This window comes from Periplaneta americana, chromosome 15, assembly GCF_040183065.1.
Source record: "Periplaneta americana isolate PAMFEO1 chromosome 15, P.americana_PAMFEO1_priV1, whole genome shotgun sequence".
In the NCBI taxonomy this organism is placed as follows: Eukaryota; Metazoa; Arthropoda; class Insecta; order Blattodea; family Blattidae; genus Periplaneta; species Periplaneta americana.
The window spans coordinates 167,779,432-167,798,522 of record NC_091131.1 but is presented as its reverse complement, the minus strand read 5'-3'; the positions used below and the strand labels follow the sequence as shown (position 1 = coordinate 167,798,522).

The 19,091-nt window shown below is 35.5% G+C and overlaps 2 protein-coding genes across 3 annotated transcripts in view; one reads left to right on the top strand and one right to left on the bottom strand.

Moving 5' to 3' along the window:
* Positions 1-7,413, bottom strand: part of LOC138715520 (zinc finger protein 26-like) — a 35,032-nt gene extending 27,619 nt beyond the window's left edge. The window contains exons 1-2 of one of the 2 annotated variants that reach the window (XM_069848550.1): positions 7,334-7,413; positions 941-1,029 (exon numbers count right to left, since the gene is read on the bottom strand). In XM_069848550.1, coding sequence (XP_069704651.1) covers positions 941-1,018 — 78 coding nt within the window. In that variant the 5' untranslated portion in view covers positions 1,019-1,029; positions 7,334-7,413. The remainder of the gene's footprint in view (positions 1-940; positions 1,030-7,333) is intronic. The other variant, XM_069848551.1, reaches the window with a different exon arrangement.
* A 4-nt stretch (positions 7,414-7,417) lies between these two features.
* The window catches only part of LOC138715521 (zinc finger protein 723-like), a 49,879-nt gene continuing 38,205 nt past the window's right edge, over positions 7,418-19,091 (top strand). The window contains exons 1-2 of the mRNA XM_069848552.1: positions 7,418-7,502; positions 16,095-16,192. Coding sequence (XP_069704653.1) covers positions 16,100-16,192 — 93 coding nt within the window. The 5' untranslated portion in view covers positions 7,418-7,502; positions 16,095-16,099. The remainder of the gene's footprint in view (positions 7,503-16,094; positions 16,193-19,091) is intronic.

Sequence of the window (19,091 nt, the reverse complement as noted above, 5' to 3'; positions counted from 1 at the left end):
AGTAATGAAAAATTAATATTAGAAAACAAAATTCAAGGAAACACTTTAAATGTTGCTTGTGTAAGGAAGGTTTTAGCGAAACCCAGATGACTGACATCTTGGTTCACTACAAAAGAGCAAAACAGACGCTTTATCTGCTTTACTTGTTTTGTTCACAAAATGAACATTTAATTAAAACAACAATTCAGTTTCAAACTTATATATTCTGTTAAAATTTAGAAAACTTATTTATCTGCAGCCTTTTAAAAGAAACTCGTTTTAATTCTTGTTATAGCCTAATAAAAAAAAAATTATTTGCATTCTTTTAAAATAAATTCGCTTTAATGACTGTTATGAACCGAACTTGAAATCAAGAGCAATAATCAGCTATCTATTGTATTTAAACAAAAATACAACATGACGTGACATGGAAGCAAATAAATGAGGAGCTCTAGGCTTCGCTTCCTTTACTTTAATCGAGTCTGATGAATTTAATGTGAGAGATGTAGGCTACATTTTTCTGATATCTCTATTTACTTACTTGTGGCTTTCAAGAAACCCAGAGGTTCATTTTTTTTTTATTTTAGTAGGTTATTTTACGACGCTTTATCAACAGCTTAGGTTATTTAGCGTCTGAATGAGATGAAGGTGATAATGCCAGTGAAATGATTCCGGGGTCCAACACCGGAAGTTACCCAGCATTTGCTTATATTAGGTTGAGGGAAAACCCCGGAAAAAACCTCAACCAGGTAACTTGCCCCGACCGGGAATCGAACCCGGGCCACCTGGTTTCGCGGCTAGATGTGCTAACCATTACTCCACAGGTGTGGACCCCAGAGGTTCATTGCTGCCCTCACATAAGTACACTATCTGTCCCTATCCTGAGCAAGATTGATATATCTATACCGTTGTAAATGATGCACATGGTTAATATATGGCAATTATTTTTAATTTAACCTACCTCCAATAACGGTTTCTTGTCTTCTACATCTCTGTTATCACTTGTTTGTATAGCAAGTGGGTCAGCCTCGTGTTCCATCTTGATCACAACTGAAAGAGACGATTAAGAAAATAATTGACATTCGTGTGCAGAACTTGAGCTGCTGCAAATGAATTACTAGCTTCTTGTTACAAAGTAATTACAGAAGTATGCACATCTTTAGTATCAGTTGGTTCATTGCTATGAATAATACTATGCTTACTGTTTTTTAAATGTTATGACGCTCGCAACTGCCGAGATTATATCAGTGTCGCCGGTGTGCCGGAATTTGTCCTGCAGGAATTCTTTTACATGCCAGTAAATCTACTGAGATGAGCCTGTTGCATTTAAGCACACTTAAATACAATCGAGCTGGTCCGGGATCGAACCCGCAACCTCGGGCATAGAAGGCCAGCGCTATACCAACTGCGCCAACCAGGCCGACCGCTTACTGTGACCTTATACACAATTTACATAATGTAAGTCTATTTTAATTCTGATGTCATTAAGAAAATGCTTTCATTATAAACTGCTTACACGCAGGCCTTGCATGTTACTCAGGTAATTTTGTGTGAGAAGTTTACTTTCAGTCCATGCTGGGAAATTTGTAATTGTTCATAACGGTTTTTTTTCGTTAACATTATTAATATGAGTGTCAGTTAATGTACAATAGTATACTATCCTTCATTCAAAGTGTTTGTGTATCCACAATACTTACCTACTGTTTTTTTCTTTCTACTCTGGTTCAGTTATTTATATATGTTTTACTAGCTTGAAGCACCCGGCAGCATTGTCCGGGTTTTTCCTTTTTGCTTCTATTTTTAATTTAACTGGTTGTTAGAATTTTCAGAAATCTCGGAAAAATAACTATAGACAATCAAAACGAATTGTCTAAGTACTGAGCTTTCCTCGTCCATAAAGATGAATTTTTACATAGCATCCCTTAATTGAATTATGTTATATAGCCTATATTCATTTTTGTTTATTTATTTATTCTGGTGTAGTTAAGGTCATCAGGACTTCTCTTCCACACCACCAAAAATAGAAATAAAATAATATAAAAGTAAAACTATAAATAAAGTAAAACCAAATGAAAATATATACAGACTACAGCCACAAAAAAATTAAATGAGTTAGCAGTATCTTGAAGTTCAGCAAAACTAAACCACATCCCCTGGTTTCTATGCATCAACTTAGCGTGGACTTCAGGTACAGGCCTACTGATTTTTAAAATGTCAATCCTAGTATTCTCCGATGTGCAATCTATCCATACTCGGATATAGCCATAGTTAGTATATATATACACACATACACACACACACACATACATACACGACTGTTTACTCCCCTTTCTTACCTCACCCACCTTTCTACCAGTGCAGTCATAACGTTCTAGTTACTCTTGGCTGCATCAACATTCATTCTCGCGGCGGCAGGTATACAGTACGCTATCAAGAATTACAAATGAACAGATAACAAAATCCTTAGGAACATACCTTTATAAAGTAAGAGAAAAATGAATGAGGGAAATAAATAAATTAAAAGATATGAAAAATAAATTTTAAAATGTATGTGTGCATATAATGTAAGAAGGTCTACCTATGTATATGTCGTCCTATTATTAGTAAAGTCGATTAAATCCACTTTTTGTGTAAAATAAGTTAAGTACAGTCCCCGACTTGTCTTTCTGTGCTCTGTATTCTACTAAAATGAAATAAGTCCGAAATGTTACATGCAGGCAATAAACCAATTCCTTCATTTGAACAATTTATTACGATTTTCGTGCATTAATAAAGCTTTAATTCCTGTTTTTACAAAATTTGTATTACTGGTCTTAACTGGTTTTACTGGTAATAAGACGATAAATAAATTTTACGTTGATAATTGAGTGACAGCTATATGACTGGATGTCAATGCTGTCATTCAACATTGTAACGCAGTCCAGCCAAATAAATAAATATATTAATAAATAAGTAAGTAAATAAATAAATAAATAAGTAAATAAATATATAAATAAATAAGTAAGTAAATAAATAATTAAGTAAGTAAGTAAGAAAATAAGTAAACAAACATACAATACGCGTACTGCAGTTTAAAGAGAACTGGAAGATGACAAAATCTAAATCCGTGAAGGAACACTACTTTCAAAGGAAATAGGAATATGATTATTTTGTTGTTGAAGACGAAAGAATTGCTTGTTTACTGTGACCCATCCAATTTATTTCCACTCGTCATTTCAATATTAAACCACATTTCAACAAAGTCCATATTAAGAATTATGGAATGCACAAACTTTTGGGTAAGTTCATTATTACGAATTGTATATTGATTATTTATTTATATACTGTAAAATTAAGGACGTCACTCATTATAATTTTGAATTGAAATTAATAGTGACTTTCATTACTTAAATGCTATAAATTTATGTTTCCGTAGGTGATGATAGGAGGAAAGTTTTCGAAAATCTAAAACAGGTTAGGTGCAAAGAAATCTCAAAGAAACTACCGACAGGAAATCTAGCATAATTGTAAACCTTGAAACGAGATAACGCATTATAGAAACAATGAATTTATTACAATCATTTTTGAAAATTACATGCCGCCACTTATGGACCTTTGACGGCCAAGGAATGTAAATAACTCTATGCGGAAGTCGATCATCCCCAATAGAAGTGGAGTGAGGTTGACGTCATATTTCCCCTACTTACGTGTTCTGCAGGCCTGCACTAGAAGGAATGGTGAACGGGAGAAGAGTTTGGGGCAAAATAGATATCAGATGATAGACGACATACATAATAATTATGGTATTGAAAATGTATTGTTTATCGTTGCAGTTTTACATTTAATCTTTTGATTGTTATGTTAATTTCAATACTACTAAGGAATAGGCGCTATTAGAATTTAAATAAGTTTATTATAATAAATGTACCCCTGCAAATGTAATTGCATTAGTATCTATTAATCTGCTAAAAGAATAGCGATATATCGTTAATCGTTTCGATATACCGATATATTTTCGAAATTAGGTTTGCAATATATTGCAATATTAACATGTCCATATTTAAATTATTTCCTCCATCTCTAGGTAGCCTTCTGTGCAGCTACCTATATGCGCTCTATATTTAATACTAACTACCATATTGGTTTCCTGAATTACAGTCTACGGTGTAAGAAAACAAAGTGTACTGTAACAATTGTCCATGTATTGTGGGTCCCTATCACCACAGCATGGCGCGTCTTCAGCTTGCGAAAAGAGGAGCCAGCCTCCAAATATGGAGGGTAGCTGTGAATATATTGAATAAGCAGTCGTGGAGAGCCGATAAGAGGTGGTCCTCCAGCTTGGGGGTTGGGCGAAGGTCTAACAACACATCACCGCAAAAAACAGCTTGTCACGAAACCTAACAATAAGCCTCGGAATGGGACTGATTCTCCGGCACGACCACAGCGAAGGAATAAGGTTATGAGATTTGGTACATGGAACGTAACTAGTCTTTATAGAACAGGAGGGGTAACATTAGTAGCAAAAGAACTAGCTAGATATAGAATAGACTTCGTGGGAGTACAAGAGGTTAGGTTAGATGGGAATGGCATATCACAAATAGGAGATTACTTGTTGCATTATGGGGACGGAAACATTAATCACCAATTAGGAACAGGATTATTTGTACATAAAAGAATAAAATCAGCAGTAAAAAAGGTCGAATTTATCAGTGACAGGTTATCATATTTACTACTTAAGGGTAGATTGTGCGATATCGTAGTTATAAATGCTCACGCCCCTACAGAAGAGAAAGACGACCATATAAAGGATAGCTTCTATGAGGAATTGGAACACACTTTTGATCAGTTACCTAGATATCAGATGAAAATTTTATTGGGGGATTTCAACGCTAAAGTAGGACAGGAGGATATTTTTAAACCAACAATTGGAAAAGAGAGCCTACACGTAACTAGTAATGACAATGGAGTTAGGTTAGTCAACTTTGCGACATCAAAAAATTTAATTGTCAAGAGTACAACATTCCCCCATAAGGATATACATAAATATACTTGGACTTCTCCAGACGGATTGACACACAACCAAATAGATCACATCTTGATAGATAGAGGAAGACATATTAGTATAGCAGACATTCGAACCTTCAGGGGGGCGGACTGTAATTCTGACCATTATTTGGTAATTGGAGAATTAAGAGAAAGACTATCAGTAGCCAAGCGTGTAGAGCAACAAGTTAATATTACTAAATTCAATATTTTGAAATTAAAGGACGAGGAAACTAAGCAACATTATCAGGTTCAAATTTCAAATAGGTTTGCCGTATTAGCAACTTCCGACGAAGTTGAGAAAGAATTAGATGTTAATAGCGTGTGGGAAAATATCAGAGATAGTATCAAAATTGCAGCTGAGCAGAGCATAGGTTATTATGAAACTAAGAAAAAGAAACCGTGGTTTGATGAAGATTGTTGCATGGTAGTAGAAAGAAGGAAACAGGCAAAATTGAAATTCTTACAGGATCCAGTTGAGGAGAATAGAGATAATTATTTCAATGAAAGACGGGAAGCAAGTCGTACACTTAGGAATAAAAAGAGAGGTTACTTGAAGGAAAAACTGAATGAGGTAGAAACAAATAGTAAGAATAAAAACATTCGAGATTTATATAAGGGTATAAAGGAATTCAAGAACGGATATCAGTCAAGGGTAAACGTGATCAAGGATGAGAATGGTGACTTGCTTGCAGACTCTTCATCAATCCTAAACAGATGGAAAAACTATTTTGCGCAACTACTAAATGTACATAGGCTAAATAGAAATGATCGGGACGATATTGAAATACAAACTGCTGAGCCATTTATACCCGAACCCACGATTTCAGAAGTCGAAATTGCGATAGAAAATCTGAAAAAGTACAAGTCTCCAGGTATCGATCAAATTCCAGCAGAATTAATACAAGAGGGTGGAAGTGCATTATATAGCGAAATTTATAAACTTGTACTTGCTATTTGGGAAAAGGAAATTGTACCAGAACAATGGAAGGAGTCCATAATTGTACCTATTTTTAAAAAGGGGGACAAAACCAACTGTGGTAACTTTCGAGGAATATCACTTTTGTTGACGTCGTACAAAATTTTGTCGACTATCCTTTTGAGAAGATTAACTCCATATGTAGATGAAATTATTGGGAATCATCAGTGTGGTCTCAGGATCGACTATTGATCAGATTTTTTGTATTCAACAGATATTGGAGAAAAAATGGGAGTATAAGGGTACAGTACATGAGTTATTTATAGACTTCAAAAAGGCGTACGACTCGGTTAAGAGAGAAGTTTTATATAATATTCTTATTGAATTTGATATTTCCAAGAAACTAGTTCGATTAATTAAAATGTGTCTTAGTGAAACTTACAGCAGAGTCCGTATAGGCCAGTTGCTATCTGATGCTTCTCCAATTCACTGCGGGCTAAAGCAGGGAGATACTTTTTAACTTCGCTCTAGAATGTGCCATTAGGAGACAGAGGGTTTGGAATTGAACGGGTTACATCAGCTTCTTGTCTATGCCGATGACGTGAATATGTTAGGAGAAAATCCACAAACGATTAGGGAAAACGCGGAAATTCCACTTCAAGCAAGTAAAGCGATAGGGTTGGAAGTAAATTCCGAAAAGATTAAGTATATGATTATGTCTCGTGATCAGAATATTGTACGAAATGGAACTATAAAGTTGGAAATTTATCCTTCGAAGAGGTGGAAAAAGTAAATATCTTGGAGCAACAGTAAAAAATATAAATGACACTCGGGAGGAAATTAAACGCAGAATAAATATGATAAATGCGTGTTATTATTCGGTTGAGAAGCTTTTGTCATCTAGTCTGCTGTCAAAAAATCTGAAAGTTAGAATTTATAAAACAGTTATATTACTGTACCGGTTGTTCTATATGGCTGTGAAACTTGGACTCTCACTTTGAGAAAGAAACAGAGATTGATGGTTTTTGAGAATAAGGTTCTTAGGAAAATATTTGGGACTAAGAGGGATGAAGTTACAGGCGAATGGATAAAGTTACACAACACAGTATCCTTCACCTGACATAATTAGGAATATTAAATCCACAGTCGTTTGAGATGGGCAGGGCATGTAGCACGTATGGGCGAATCCAAAAATTCATAGGGAGTGTTAGTTGGGAGGCCAGAAGGAAAAGACCTTTGGGGAGGCCGAGACGTAGATGGGAAGATAATATTAAAATGGATTTGAGGAAGGTGGGATATGATGGTAGAGACTAGATTAATCTTGCTCAGGGTAGGGCCCAATGGCGGGCTTATGTGAGGGCGGCAATGAACCTCCGGGTTCCTTAAAAGCCAGTAAGTAACAATTGTACTTACAAATTGTTGTATTTGGTACCGCAATCTCGTTGGAAAGAATTCACTGGGCCGTGAGGGGCCGTGATTTGATTAAACTTCTGCTCACGGTAGTCTTGATGACCCTATACGGCTATACATCGATTTATCAGGTTGCTCGTCCAAGTTGACAGACGGCTGCAGAGCGCGAGAGGTAAGAGTTCTTTATAATTGCTTTATTAAAGAAAGGGTGAAACTTCGACATTTTTACTTTTCATTGCACTATATATATAGAATGTTCGAAGCATCAACGGATTGATTATTCACAAAACACACACTGAAGGAACAAAATGTAATAATTTTGAGCACTGGTTTCAGCAAGTCGCCATTATTGTCCTCTTTTGGGCACGACACCAGTGAATAGGGATTACAAAGATTGGACACTGAGCAAATTTTCCTGTGTTTTGGTTCTCTGTGCGCCGGCGTTTAGTTCCACTTTCAAGCGCTAGAGGTTAATGTAATCGAGCACACGCTAAGATAATAGCCTAATTGAGAATAGAATTGAGACACAGGATCCAAACATTGCCTACCTTGTTGCATAATCCAGTATTGTTTCAAATAAATTCAAGTTAACAGCTTTCGCTTATTTCTCAGTGACAAACTAGTTGTAATAATAATTCTTTATATTTTATGTATAATAAATTATATTATAAAATAATATAGTACATTGTAAAACTATGTTTCAAATTCGTTTAATATTTATATACAATATAATTTAGGTATATTGTTTTACTTCTCATAGGAGTTTTGTTTTTCCATTTTCAGCGCTATCAAATCATTACATATTTTAATTTTTGATGGGGTCAACGTCTCAGCAGCTCTCATTATAAAGGAACTCTAGAGTCTAGACATTACAGTTAATGACGGATTTATTATTTCATCAGTCCAATTTACTTTATTTGAGTACATTATGTACCTAAATGTATTAATTGTATGTGTTATATTTCCCCTGTGTCGACTACTATCTGCTGTGATGTCAGCGCAAACTCCTGGGAGAAAGCAGAATCTAACGCTCAAACTGGTTTGAAGGTCATTGAAATCAGTCCTGCTACATCAAAGATACCGACGCGAAGTGTCCATACTGTATAATATCTATACCACAGTGTAGTATTTACTAAACTGTGTCTATACGCTGATGACACGCTTCGCTTCTTCTACTAGGTGGCTCACGACTCGGCGTCTATATAGTCACTGTAGCGTGTAGCAGGGACGTCAATATCTCAGAATAAAATGATATTAACGTGGAGAATGTTACTATAGGGCCTACTTTAGATTCGAGATTAATGAAAGATTGGGTGTACAGCATTCATTCGTTTTTTCTGACCAAGGGCAGATCTTTCACTGCAATCCTAGCATTCCCTAATCTTGGCCTTTTCTAAAACATACAACGCAGAACCTTTCAACTTGAATTTTTCTAAGTTCTCCGATGCGGGAATCTGACAGTTTAGGTTAAATTAGCTTGGTTTAGGTTTTCGTATGCCTTGTATATTATAGGAATCTGTGACAGGTTAGATTAGGGTAGGCTTTTTGTATGCTTTGCATAAAGTACTTACTTACTTACAAATGGCTTTTAAGGAACCCGAAGGTTCATTGCCGCCCTCACATAAGCCCGCCATCGATCCCTATCCTGTGCAAGATTAATCCAGTCTCTATCATCATATCCCATCTCCCTCAAATCCATTTTAATATTATCCTCCCATCTACGTCTCGGCCTCCCTAAAGGTCTTTTTCCCTCCGGTCTCCCAACTAACACTCTATATGCATTTCTGGATTCGCCCATACGTGCTACATGCCCTGCCCATCTCAAACGTCTGGATTTTATGTTCCTAATTATGTCAGGTGAAGAATACAATGCGTGCAGTTCTGTGTTGTGTAACTTTCTCCATTCTCCTGTAACTTCATCCCACTTAGCCCCAAATATTTTCCTAAGCACCTTATTCTCAAACACCCTTAACCTGTGTTCCTCTCTCAGAATGAGAGTCCAAGTTTCACAACCATACAGAACAACCGGTAATATAACTGTTTTATAAATTCTAACTTTCAGATTTTTTGACAGCAGACTGGATGATAAAAGCTTCTCAACCGAATAATAACAGGCATTTCCCATATTTATTCTATGTTTAATTTCCTCCCGAGTGTCATTTATATTTGTTACTGTTGCTCCAAGATATTTGAATTTTTCCAGCTCTTCGAAGGATAAATCTCCAATTTTTATATTTCCATTTCGTACAATATTCTGGTCACGAGACATAAGCTTTGCATAAAGTAAGTGACATGAAATGTGCTTTTTGCGTTACATTTTGAAGTGTTCTACTTCTTTATTTCACGTGTGAAATATTCACTTTTGGGTTATCTACCCCAGTCAACTCTTTCCAATTTTTACCTATTAAAAATATGTTTTAAAGTCAAGTGACGTCCTATACGAATTCTTCACATCACAAACTACATTCCTTCTGAAAATTAGACTATTTCTCCAGTTTTTTCGTTAAAAAACCCTACAGTGTCGTGTGCTGTAGAAAACCCCTAATCTTTCGCATTTTCTGCGTTCCTTTTAGTCTCCACATATGCTCCATTATTTTAACGACGTCTGTCATCTTTCTTCTGCATCGAACTATATTCACGTTTACCAGTACTTCCTGTACATCCTTCATTAGGGAGTTTCTTCTCAGCCAGTGACCCACCTCAGCTTTTCCTGATGAATTTTAGCATTATTCTTTCTGGTATCAGTTCAGAACAACTACACCAGTGTTTTTTTTTTTCAAAACACCCCATTTTAAATGTATTTTTCAAAGACACTTAGAATTTTTTTTCGGAAACAAAAGTAGGCCTACGCCACCGATCTTTTCCTTCACAATATTCATTTTAAAGGTGGTTCAAATCTACTCGTTAAACGAACATAGGCCTATCCTAACCTAACCGCACAATAAAATCCCATCGAGAAAGTAACCTAAATAACACACAAGAAATTCTTGTTCCAACTTTAATTTACACCATTTAATAAAAGTTCCACTATAAGCAGACTTGAAAAGAACACTTGCCTCTCTTCTTCTTGACGTATTTTTCATAGTAGGCTAGTTACCACAATGAAAATTTATATTTTTTCCAACTCAATGCCAATTAATGGCAAGAAACTTCACAAGTCGTACATTCTTTATTTACCCCATGATTAATTAAAAAAACTATTAAGTTATATCATGATAACTTCTATTAACACTTTCAAAAAATTAAATTATTACAACCACTACAGCTCATCTTATACAAGAAAACTTAAAAACCAACTGCACACTACCACACACACAAAAGCAAATGGAATTAACGACCTCCAATGCAACTTACAACTTACTTACAAATGGCTTCTAAGGAACCCACAGGTTCATTGCCGCCATCACACAAGCCTGCCTTGGTCCCTATACTGTGCAAAATTAAACAGCATCTTCTATCCTTATATCCCACCTCCCTCAAATCCATTTTAATATTATTCTCCCATCTACGTCTCAGTCTCCCCAAAGATCTTTTTCCCTCCGGCCTCCCAAGTAACACTCTATATGCATTTCTGTATTCGCCCATACGTGCTACATGCCCTGCCCATCTCAAACGTCAGGATTTAATGTTCCTAATTATGTCAGATGAAGAATGCAATGCGTACAGTTCTGCGCTGTGTAACTTTCTCCATTCTCCTGTAACTTCAACCCTTTTAGTCCCAAATATTTTCCTAAGCACCTTATTCTGAAACACTCTTATCCTCTGTTTCTCTCTCAAAGTGAGAGTCCAAGTTTCACTACCATACAGAACAACCAGTAATATAATAATTGTTTTATAAATTCCAACTTTCAGATTTTTTGACGGCAGACTAGATGACAAAAGCTTCTCAACCGAATAATAACAGGCATTTCCCATATTTATTCTGCGTTTAATTTCCTTCCGAGTGTCATTTATATTTGTTACTGTTGCTCCAAGATATTTGAAATTTTTTACCTTTTCGAAGGATAAATCTCCAATTTTTATATTTCCATTTCGTACAATATTCTGGCCATGAGACATAATCACATGCTTTGTCTTTTCGGGGTTTACTTTCAAACCTATTGCTTTACTTTAAGTAAAATTTCCATGTTTTCCCTAATCGTTTGTGGATTTTCGCCTAACATATTCACGTCATCTGCATAGGCAAGAAGGTGATCCTCCAATGCAACACTAGGTCATAATTTGACGTATATTAACATGTAGTCACAAGAAACCAGTCACAGCTCAAAAAATTCAATCAAACTCACTCACCACTAGAACATCACTAAACAAAAGAACAGGAGGAAAGCTAAGTTCAAAACATATCTAAAACATTAAAATTGCACTATATTATAACTAATTAACACTGAAAAACAGTCAACACCTACAAAAATCACAATTAAACACGTAATTCACCTGCAAATGCTAAAGCTATTAAATTGTTGGTGTATTCATTACAGACAATTACCTTCTTTCTTACCTACCCTTTCCAGCATAGCTTTGTTTCTTATTGTGTCTCTCCATTTCACACACTCCATTCTTCTCCATATCTACATGTGTACAGTATTATTCACTTGTAATTCTTCAAATGACACATGGTGCTAAAAGCATAACTTTCATTGTAATTACGTTGTTGAATTTAATGTGGAATTTCTCCAGGATTGGTAACAGTGAATAAAACATCATTCCCCTTTTTATATTATGTCACATTAAGGAAATGTGTTGGGTATGATGACCTTCCTTCGCGTACAATGAATTTGATACGTAAGTAAGGTATGTATTTGGGCTGGTTGGGTAGGTAGTCAGCTCTCGTTGTGGTTACATCTAGTCTCTATTACACCATAGTATAAATCCTAACAAATTTCCAGGCTTTTTTGTTTAGGAAGAAAGGTGTCCAGTTCCAATACCTGCTAAATCCAATTTTTTTTTTTAATTGAATTTTCACTCTATGTAGATTCAGTATGAAGTATTACATCTCCTAATACAAGAAACATATTTCAAAATCCGCTAAAATATAATTACATGTGAATTTATAATACAGCTTCTTTCCAATAATCACTAAATATACAATATGCAGTTCTAGAAGCATAGCATCCATGCAATGAATCACTGCAGTAGAAGAGTAGGCTAATGTTTGACGATTTCTCCAAAGGACCACTAGGTTTGTTAACGTGGAACATTGCAGAGTAATTAGTAATTAGTAGTCACATAGGCTATTTGCTCGTTATTAACACTTTAAAATTTATTCCTTCGTGTGGCATTTTAAATTCCCATCCTGAAAGAGAATTTATATTAAGAAGGTAACATCTGGTATCTTAGTGAAAGGAGAAGTAAACTACAGGACTGGTATAAGAGCATATTTAGAAAAGGTAAAGAAACAAGAAATCTGGTACTAGGTGCTGAGGAAGTAGGGACTCTGGCCAAAAATAGAAATTGCATGACATCAACCAGCTGCTTTCAAAACTGCAAAAATCAGGAATACTTTGCCATATACAACAATCTCCTGGAAAATAATGAGAAATATAAACAGGCTCAAAATGTTAGAAATATAGAAGAGTAGGAGGAAAAAGAAGCAAATATTTTAGAATGTGACCCATTTACTTCTGACACCTGTTCATAAAGTATTATTTAAATTTTACTCTAGAGTAGTAAAAGTATTTTGCCTAGGAAGCCAAAATCTATCAAGTATTGTTTACAGTTATAAAAGCCACCCATCTACTTTTCATATTTCGCTATATTCTATACACAGTTCCAAAAGTCACTATATTCATCATAAAACTGAAATTTTCCTTGTTATTTCTTATGAAATTGTGCCCATTGCATTGATATAGGAACAACTGAAGACATTAACAACTAGATGTCCAGCTAAGCATTGAATATTTTGCCAGAAAACGTTTTTTTCCATTTCCTGAAAAACTGTAAAAATGGACTTAGTGGATATTGGAACTGGATGCCTCGATGTTTTCTAGTGCTGCAGACAGATTTAACCTTTACCAATTCTGTTTTTCCAAATAATATAATTAACTCTATATCTCTTATCTCTTTGAATATAAGTCCGTTGTGTGCGATGAAACAACTTTATGCACTTTTTTTGTTGGCTGCTGATAATTAGGCCAAATATTAAATTGGTTGTTACATGTTCCCGAAAATTTGCTATTTGGTTAATTACTTTAGTAATTACATTTCACCTACAGTTTTCCGAATATATTTCGAAACTAAATTGCTGTACCATACTACACTAGAAGCGAGTTTATTTTAGCTACATACTTCAACCACAGTCTACTATATACAGTCGCGAAGCTCAATATGTATTAAAAATGCAAACATGGGTAGTTGCCCACCACTAGGATCGCTACTGTCACCTCATCATCGCAGATCTCTCTCCTAGTAGATGACAAAATATGTTACACTTTCGTTGTGTTCTTTTGGAAAAATTAACACCTTCTTTCCATTATTGAAATATTAAATGCATAAAGTTAATTTATTATTTTAATGAAGTATATTAAATTCCACCATAAGCTCGAAGATACCTGCAAGAAATAGGTTAATATTATTTTTGTTTGTGCAAAACGAACTGAAATTTACTATAATCGCTTCACTCATTCAAGATTATAGCGATAATTAACTATGAAACCAATAAATATTAATTTGCATTTCCCTTTACAACAATAATAATGGAAATATGAATTAATGGAGTAACTTACGTGTACCGGATCTTGTAGTGTAGGCTTACGTAGTTAACAAAGTGGGATGAGGTTAAGCAATAATAATCACACCAGAATTGGAAATAAAATGTGATCAATAAATTTTATTGTAACAGACTTTTTCTACGTCTCTAGTAAAGTAACAAATAAAAATAACAACAAAATTAACAGCTATAATTAAAAAGATATCCTTTGAAAAAAAAAAAGTAGGTCTAAGCAATAATAATCCCACCAGAATTGAAAATAAAACGTGATCAATAAATTTCATTAAAACAAACTTAATTTTTCTACGTCTAGTAAAATATTATTATTCCAATTATTGTATTTTAGCCATTAACATTTTCATTACAACCAATAACGAACATTTCACAAGCATCAATGTGAAATTCGCAACGAGCTAGCACTCGATGGAAATACAATACAATCCAAAGTCGACCGTGGACAGTCTATTGTTTCTAGTTGCTAACTGCTTGGAGCGCTTTATCACGAGATTTGCAAAAAATCACCTCAAGCTTCGCGACTGTATATAGTAGATTGTGCTTCAACTATCAGAATGGACTCACGACAGCTTACAGGACTTCACTCAAGATGGAGACACTGCATGATCTATTAAGGGTTTCTATAAATGTGCCCTCCCTCCCAGCTGGTCCAGTTGATAGGTGGTAGTACTTCTGTGCAGAAAGACAGTGCTACACTAACATGAAATTCTGAAGAACTAACTTATGTACTTGTTTTAAATTTCTTTCATTGCCATCAAAAACATTGTTTTTTAAATTGAAGAAACTAAAATGGGAGGGAGAGGGGTTTTCATAATCCTGAATTTATTAAATTATTCGTGAAAGTAGTGGTGGCCTAAGTTTTTAGAGTGGCTCCTGGTTTCAGACTTAAGTGCATTAGATAAGGGTATAGCTAAGTGATATCAGGCCGAGAAATGAGATGAGGTTAGAACTGGTTAGATAAGGGGGATGACAGGAGACAGAGGACTGTCAGGGTAAGAGTGGGTTATATGAGGTGAGAAGTAAGTTGGATCTGCTGAAGTAAAGAAATACCATTTTGTAAAATACATTCTCATCTCAAGTTAAATTTAATTACAATTGTGTATATTCATCACGAAAGAAGAGAAAGAGAGAGTATGTGTGTGTGTTTTTTTATGTATTATGTATGTACTGTATGTGTTTTGTGTATTTTTCGCCATAGATATTTCGACTCATATTTGAGTTTTTTGGTCTCAATATCATTAGCTCTTTATGATTCCCCAGATGTAATATGCAAGATTTGGCACATTATAGGCTATTACATTGTTGTTTATCGAGCTTGATCACTCAATATGTCGTTACTACAACATTTGCATGTAGATAATATCCACTAAATTTGCTGTGTGTGAGAAATCTTGGAGAGCAAGAGAGTTAACAGCTTTATTGCCAAAAACTCGGCACAGTTAAAAACAACAACATTGTAGATTTGATTACTTTCGCATATTAACTGTACATCTTGGCACATTGAGAATCTGAAATAATTACTAAATTGTGCTGGATTATGTTCTTTCCAGGGAACAGGTTACTTAAAAATGAGGCATTTTCCAGTTGAAATATCCTAGTGTGCATGAAGAAAAATTACATAAGGGTAAATATTGTGATCACAATGCTATAAACGAGTAAAGCATACCTATGTAACATATACAGATATACATTTTTTAAGAAACAATATTGAAAACAGTAGGCACTACTATCTTGTAGCACTGAACAGTTGCAAAACTTTTCTTTGTAAATTTAAAGTGATGGTGGAAACAGAACTAGTTGACAATGCAGGATGTTATAATGGTATGAAACTTAAATTTCCCGACATAGGTTGAAAAAGTGATGAAGTTTGCTTAAGACTCTTGGAAGATATCCTGCGAAAGATCTACCAACTGCTACTAAGTATCTGGCAGATTTGTGCATAACTGTTTCAAACATATTTGGAAGTTTCATGAACACATGTTCTAATCTCTTCAAATAAGCTTGCTCTGAGCTTGGGCACTTAAATGAAATAAACTCTTTCAGCTGTGATGGATGGGATCAAGATAGAACCTGAGTTCGACCCTTTGGCTGTACAAACAAGTGACAACACAGATATAGAAGAGAAGAAGCCTTCATCAGAGGTAAATTGAAATGCATGAATAGCCAATGGCTGCTCCTTTTGTCACTTAAAATGTGATATATTGCAGGTGTAATCCATGTTGTTGCTATGGTGGTTAGTGGCTAGAGTGTTAGACTTACAATGCTGTGGACCCAGGTTTGATTCTTGGCATATCCCCGATTTATAACTTGTGTTGGACAAGCCTGTGGTCTAAGTTACACGGGTTTTCTCTTGGAGCTTTGGTTCCCCTTTGGCATCCCAGTAAATCTCTATTATCATCTTATTGTGGGTGTAGCATAGACTAGCCTCCTATGTAAATTGGTCTACACAACAGTTTCATATGGGTGAATGCAGGACATTCTAAATACTACCGGACTTGACACTGGCATCCAAGATGGCAGCAGGAAGAGGGGTTTCATAGATTGCATTGAGTTAAAATAAATATGGCACCGATTAGATTATTTTAAGAAAATTCTCAGTGAAGTAATAAATAATAAAGTTTCTTATCTACATAAATGGACATAGTACATTCAGTAACAGAAAAATATGTCTACATCTACACCAGTAATGAAAAAAAAACACTGATTAAAAGCTACATTATGTTGTCATTACATTAGGCCTATATATATACCGGGTGTTTCAGACCACCAGTATCAGCCCTTTTTTCTCGAAAACTATGTGATACTGGTTGTTCATAAAAAAAAAATTTGATAACCAAAACCTATGTAAAGAATCGATTGGTGGTAGTGCCATTTCCCATAACAAACCGGAAGTAGGGTACCTGTGATCAACTTCAAAATTTTAAATGAGAACATGAGTCATTGAAGGTACCATTGGAAACTACTTTTAAAAAGAAACAACTTTTACTGAAACTTTTTTTTCTAACTTTTAATGTTTACTCGCAAAGCAACAAAAATGGTATCTTCTGAGAAATGCAGTATGTTGTTTATGTTCGTACACTCTTCAGAGTTCAAAATGTACGCCACCCTGTGCTAAACAATGTTCTGACATCCGTGACTGCACTTCAGCACAGCTGAGAGACCCACAGGCTTCTCTAATTCTTTGTTTCATGTCTCCTGTAGTTGTTGGACGCACCTGCTAGATCATGTCTTTAATTCTCCTCCACAAGAAGGCTTGCCATGTGACTCAGGATTGCACCGTAATACCTACAGAGTTTATAATTCTAAAAGGCAAATTTCATTCTTACCATATTCACCTCCATCAGGAACTTGGGGAACATGACTTCCAGACTCGTGTTGATTTCTGCATCTGGTTTCTACACACAGATCGTGATTTCGAGCTCAGAATTCTGTGGACTGGTAAGGCAACTTTCAAAAGTAATGGTCAGGTGAATCTCTACAATGCCCATTACTGGTCTCCGGTTAATCCACACTGGCTACGTGAAGTGGATTACCAGCACGTGTGGCGCCTCAATACACAGTGTGGCCTCCTTGGATACCGAGTCATGGCACCATACTTTTTTGAGGAGAACTTGAATGGTTGAACACACATTTCCTCCGATACATTATGCAGCAGTTGCTTCATGACGTTCTCCTTGCACTTTGGTTAATGATGTGGTTCCAGCAGGACGGCTGTATGGCTCCCTTTTCACGTAGGGCTCGACGAGTTATTACCCAGTTATTTCCCCTACGGTGGATTGGACGAGGAGGACCAGTACCTTGGCCAGCCCGATCTCCTGACTTCGCTCCAAATGACTTCTTCTTGTGGGAGGAAATTAAAAAGATGATCTACCAGGTGCGTCCAACAACTACAGAAGACATGAAACAAAGAATTAGAGGAGCCTGTGGATCTCTCAGCTGGGCTGGAGTGCAGTCACGGATGTTAGAAGGAGACCAGGACATTGTTTAGCACAGGATGGCGTACATTTTGAACACTTACTATGAAGACTGTACGTACATAAACAACATACCGAGTTTCTCAGAAGATACCATTTTTGTTGCTTTGTGAGTAAACAAAGTTAGAAAAAAAGTTTCAGTAAAAGTTGTTTCTTTTTAAACAATGACCCATGTTCTCATTTGAAATTTTGAAGTTGATCACAGGTACCCCTACTTCCGGTTTGTTATGGCAAATGGTACTACCACCAATCGATTCTTTACATAGGTTTTGGTTACCAAACAACAACCAGTACCGGTATCATATAGTTTTCGAGAAAAATGGCTGATACAGGTGGAATGCAACACCCGATATATTAATATATGATTACTGGCAATTGACCATTTTAAGCTGCTGTAAAATTCAAGTTTGTAAGGAAATAGAAGGCAGTAGTACTACAATACTGAATAGTTATTACTTCAGAATTTAGGAAGTCTTATCTGAATTATACGAATAGATTCTATCAACAACTGTAAATTATATATATAGGAGTCTTGTCTTCCTACTCACTAAACTTTGTCTCTGTATTCACTGAGATTGGTTGAAAATAAAACTAGTTATTCACTACGTACAGTTTAACACTGCCCACTGATGTTGATTTAGGATGAAATAGCACTATTCACTGCAGTTTATCCCTGTAATATCCACTGATACATACACAAGAAATTAGCTAGACTTTACAACTAAAACATTGAGGAGATCACAGTTTGGAGAGCACAGCAGCCTATTTTTTAATTTGGAACACTTGCGATGGATTTTATTTTTATCTTTCAATGCCTGCTTTTCATCTTGGACCTTGCCCTAATTAATAAATATGTTGGTCAATACCGTGCTGCACTTCATTGTTAATTTTCTATGCTCCTTCTTGAAGTTTCAACTTTTTTTCTAGGCACAGTTAAGAATGGACCGTCCACACATGGAAATTTATCTTCTCTGATAACAAAATCAGAATCAAAATATTTTATTCAAACCACTGAGTTGTTTGTTAGGGTAAAATGTTGACCATGGATGCTTCTTGTCCACTTATC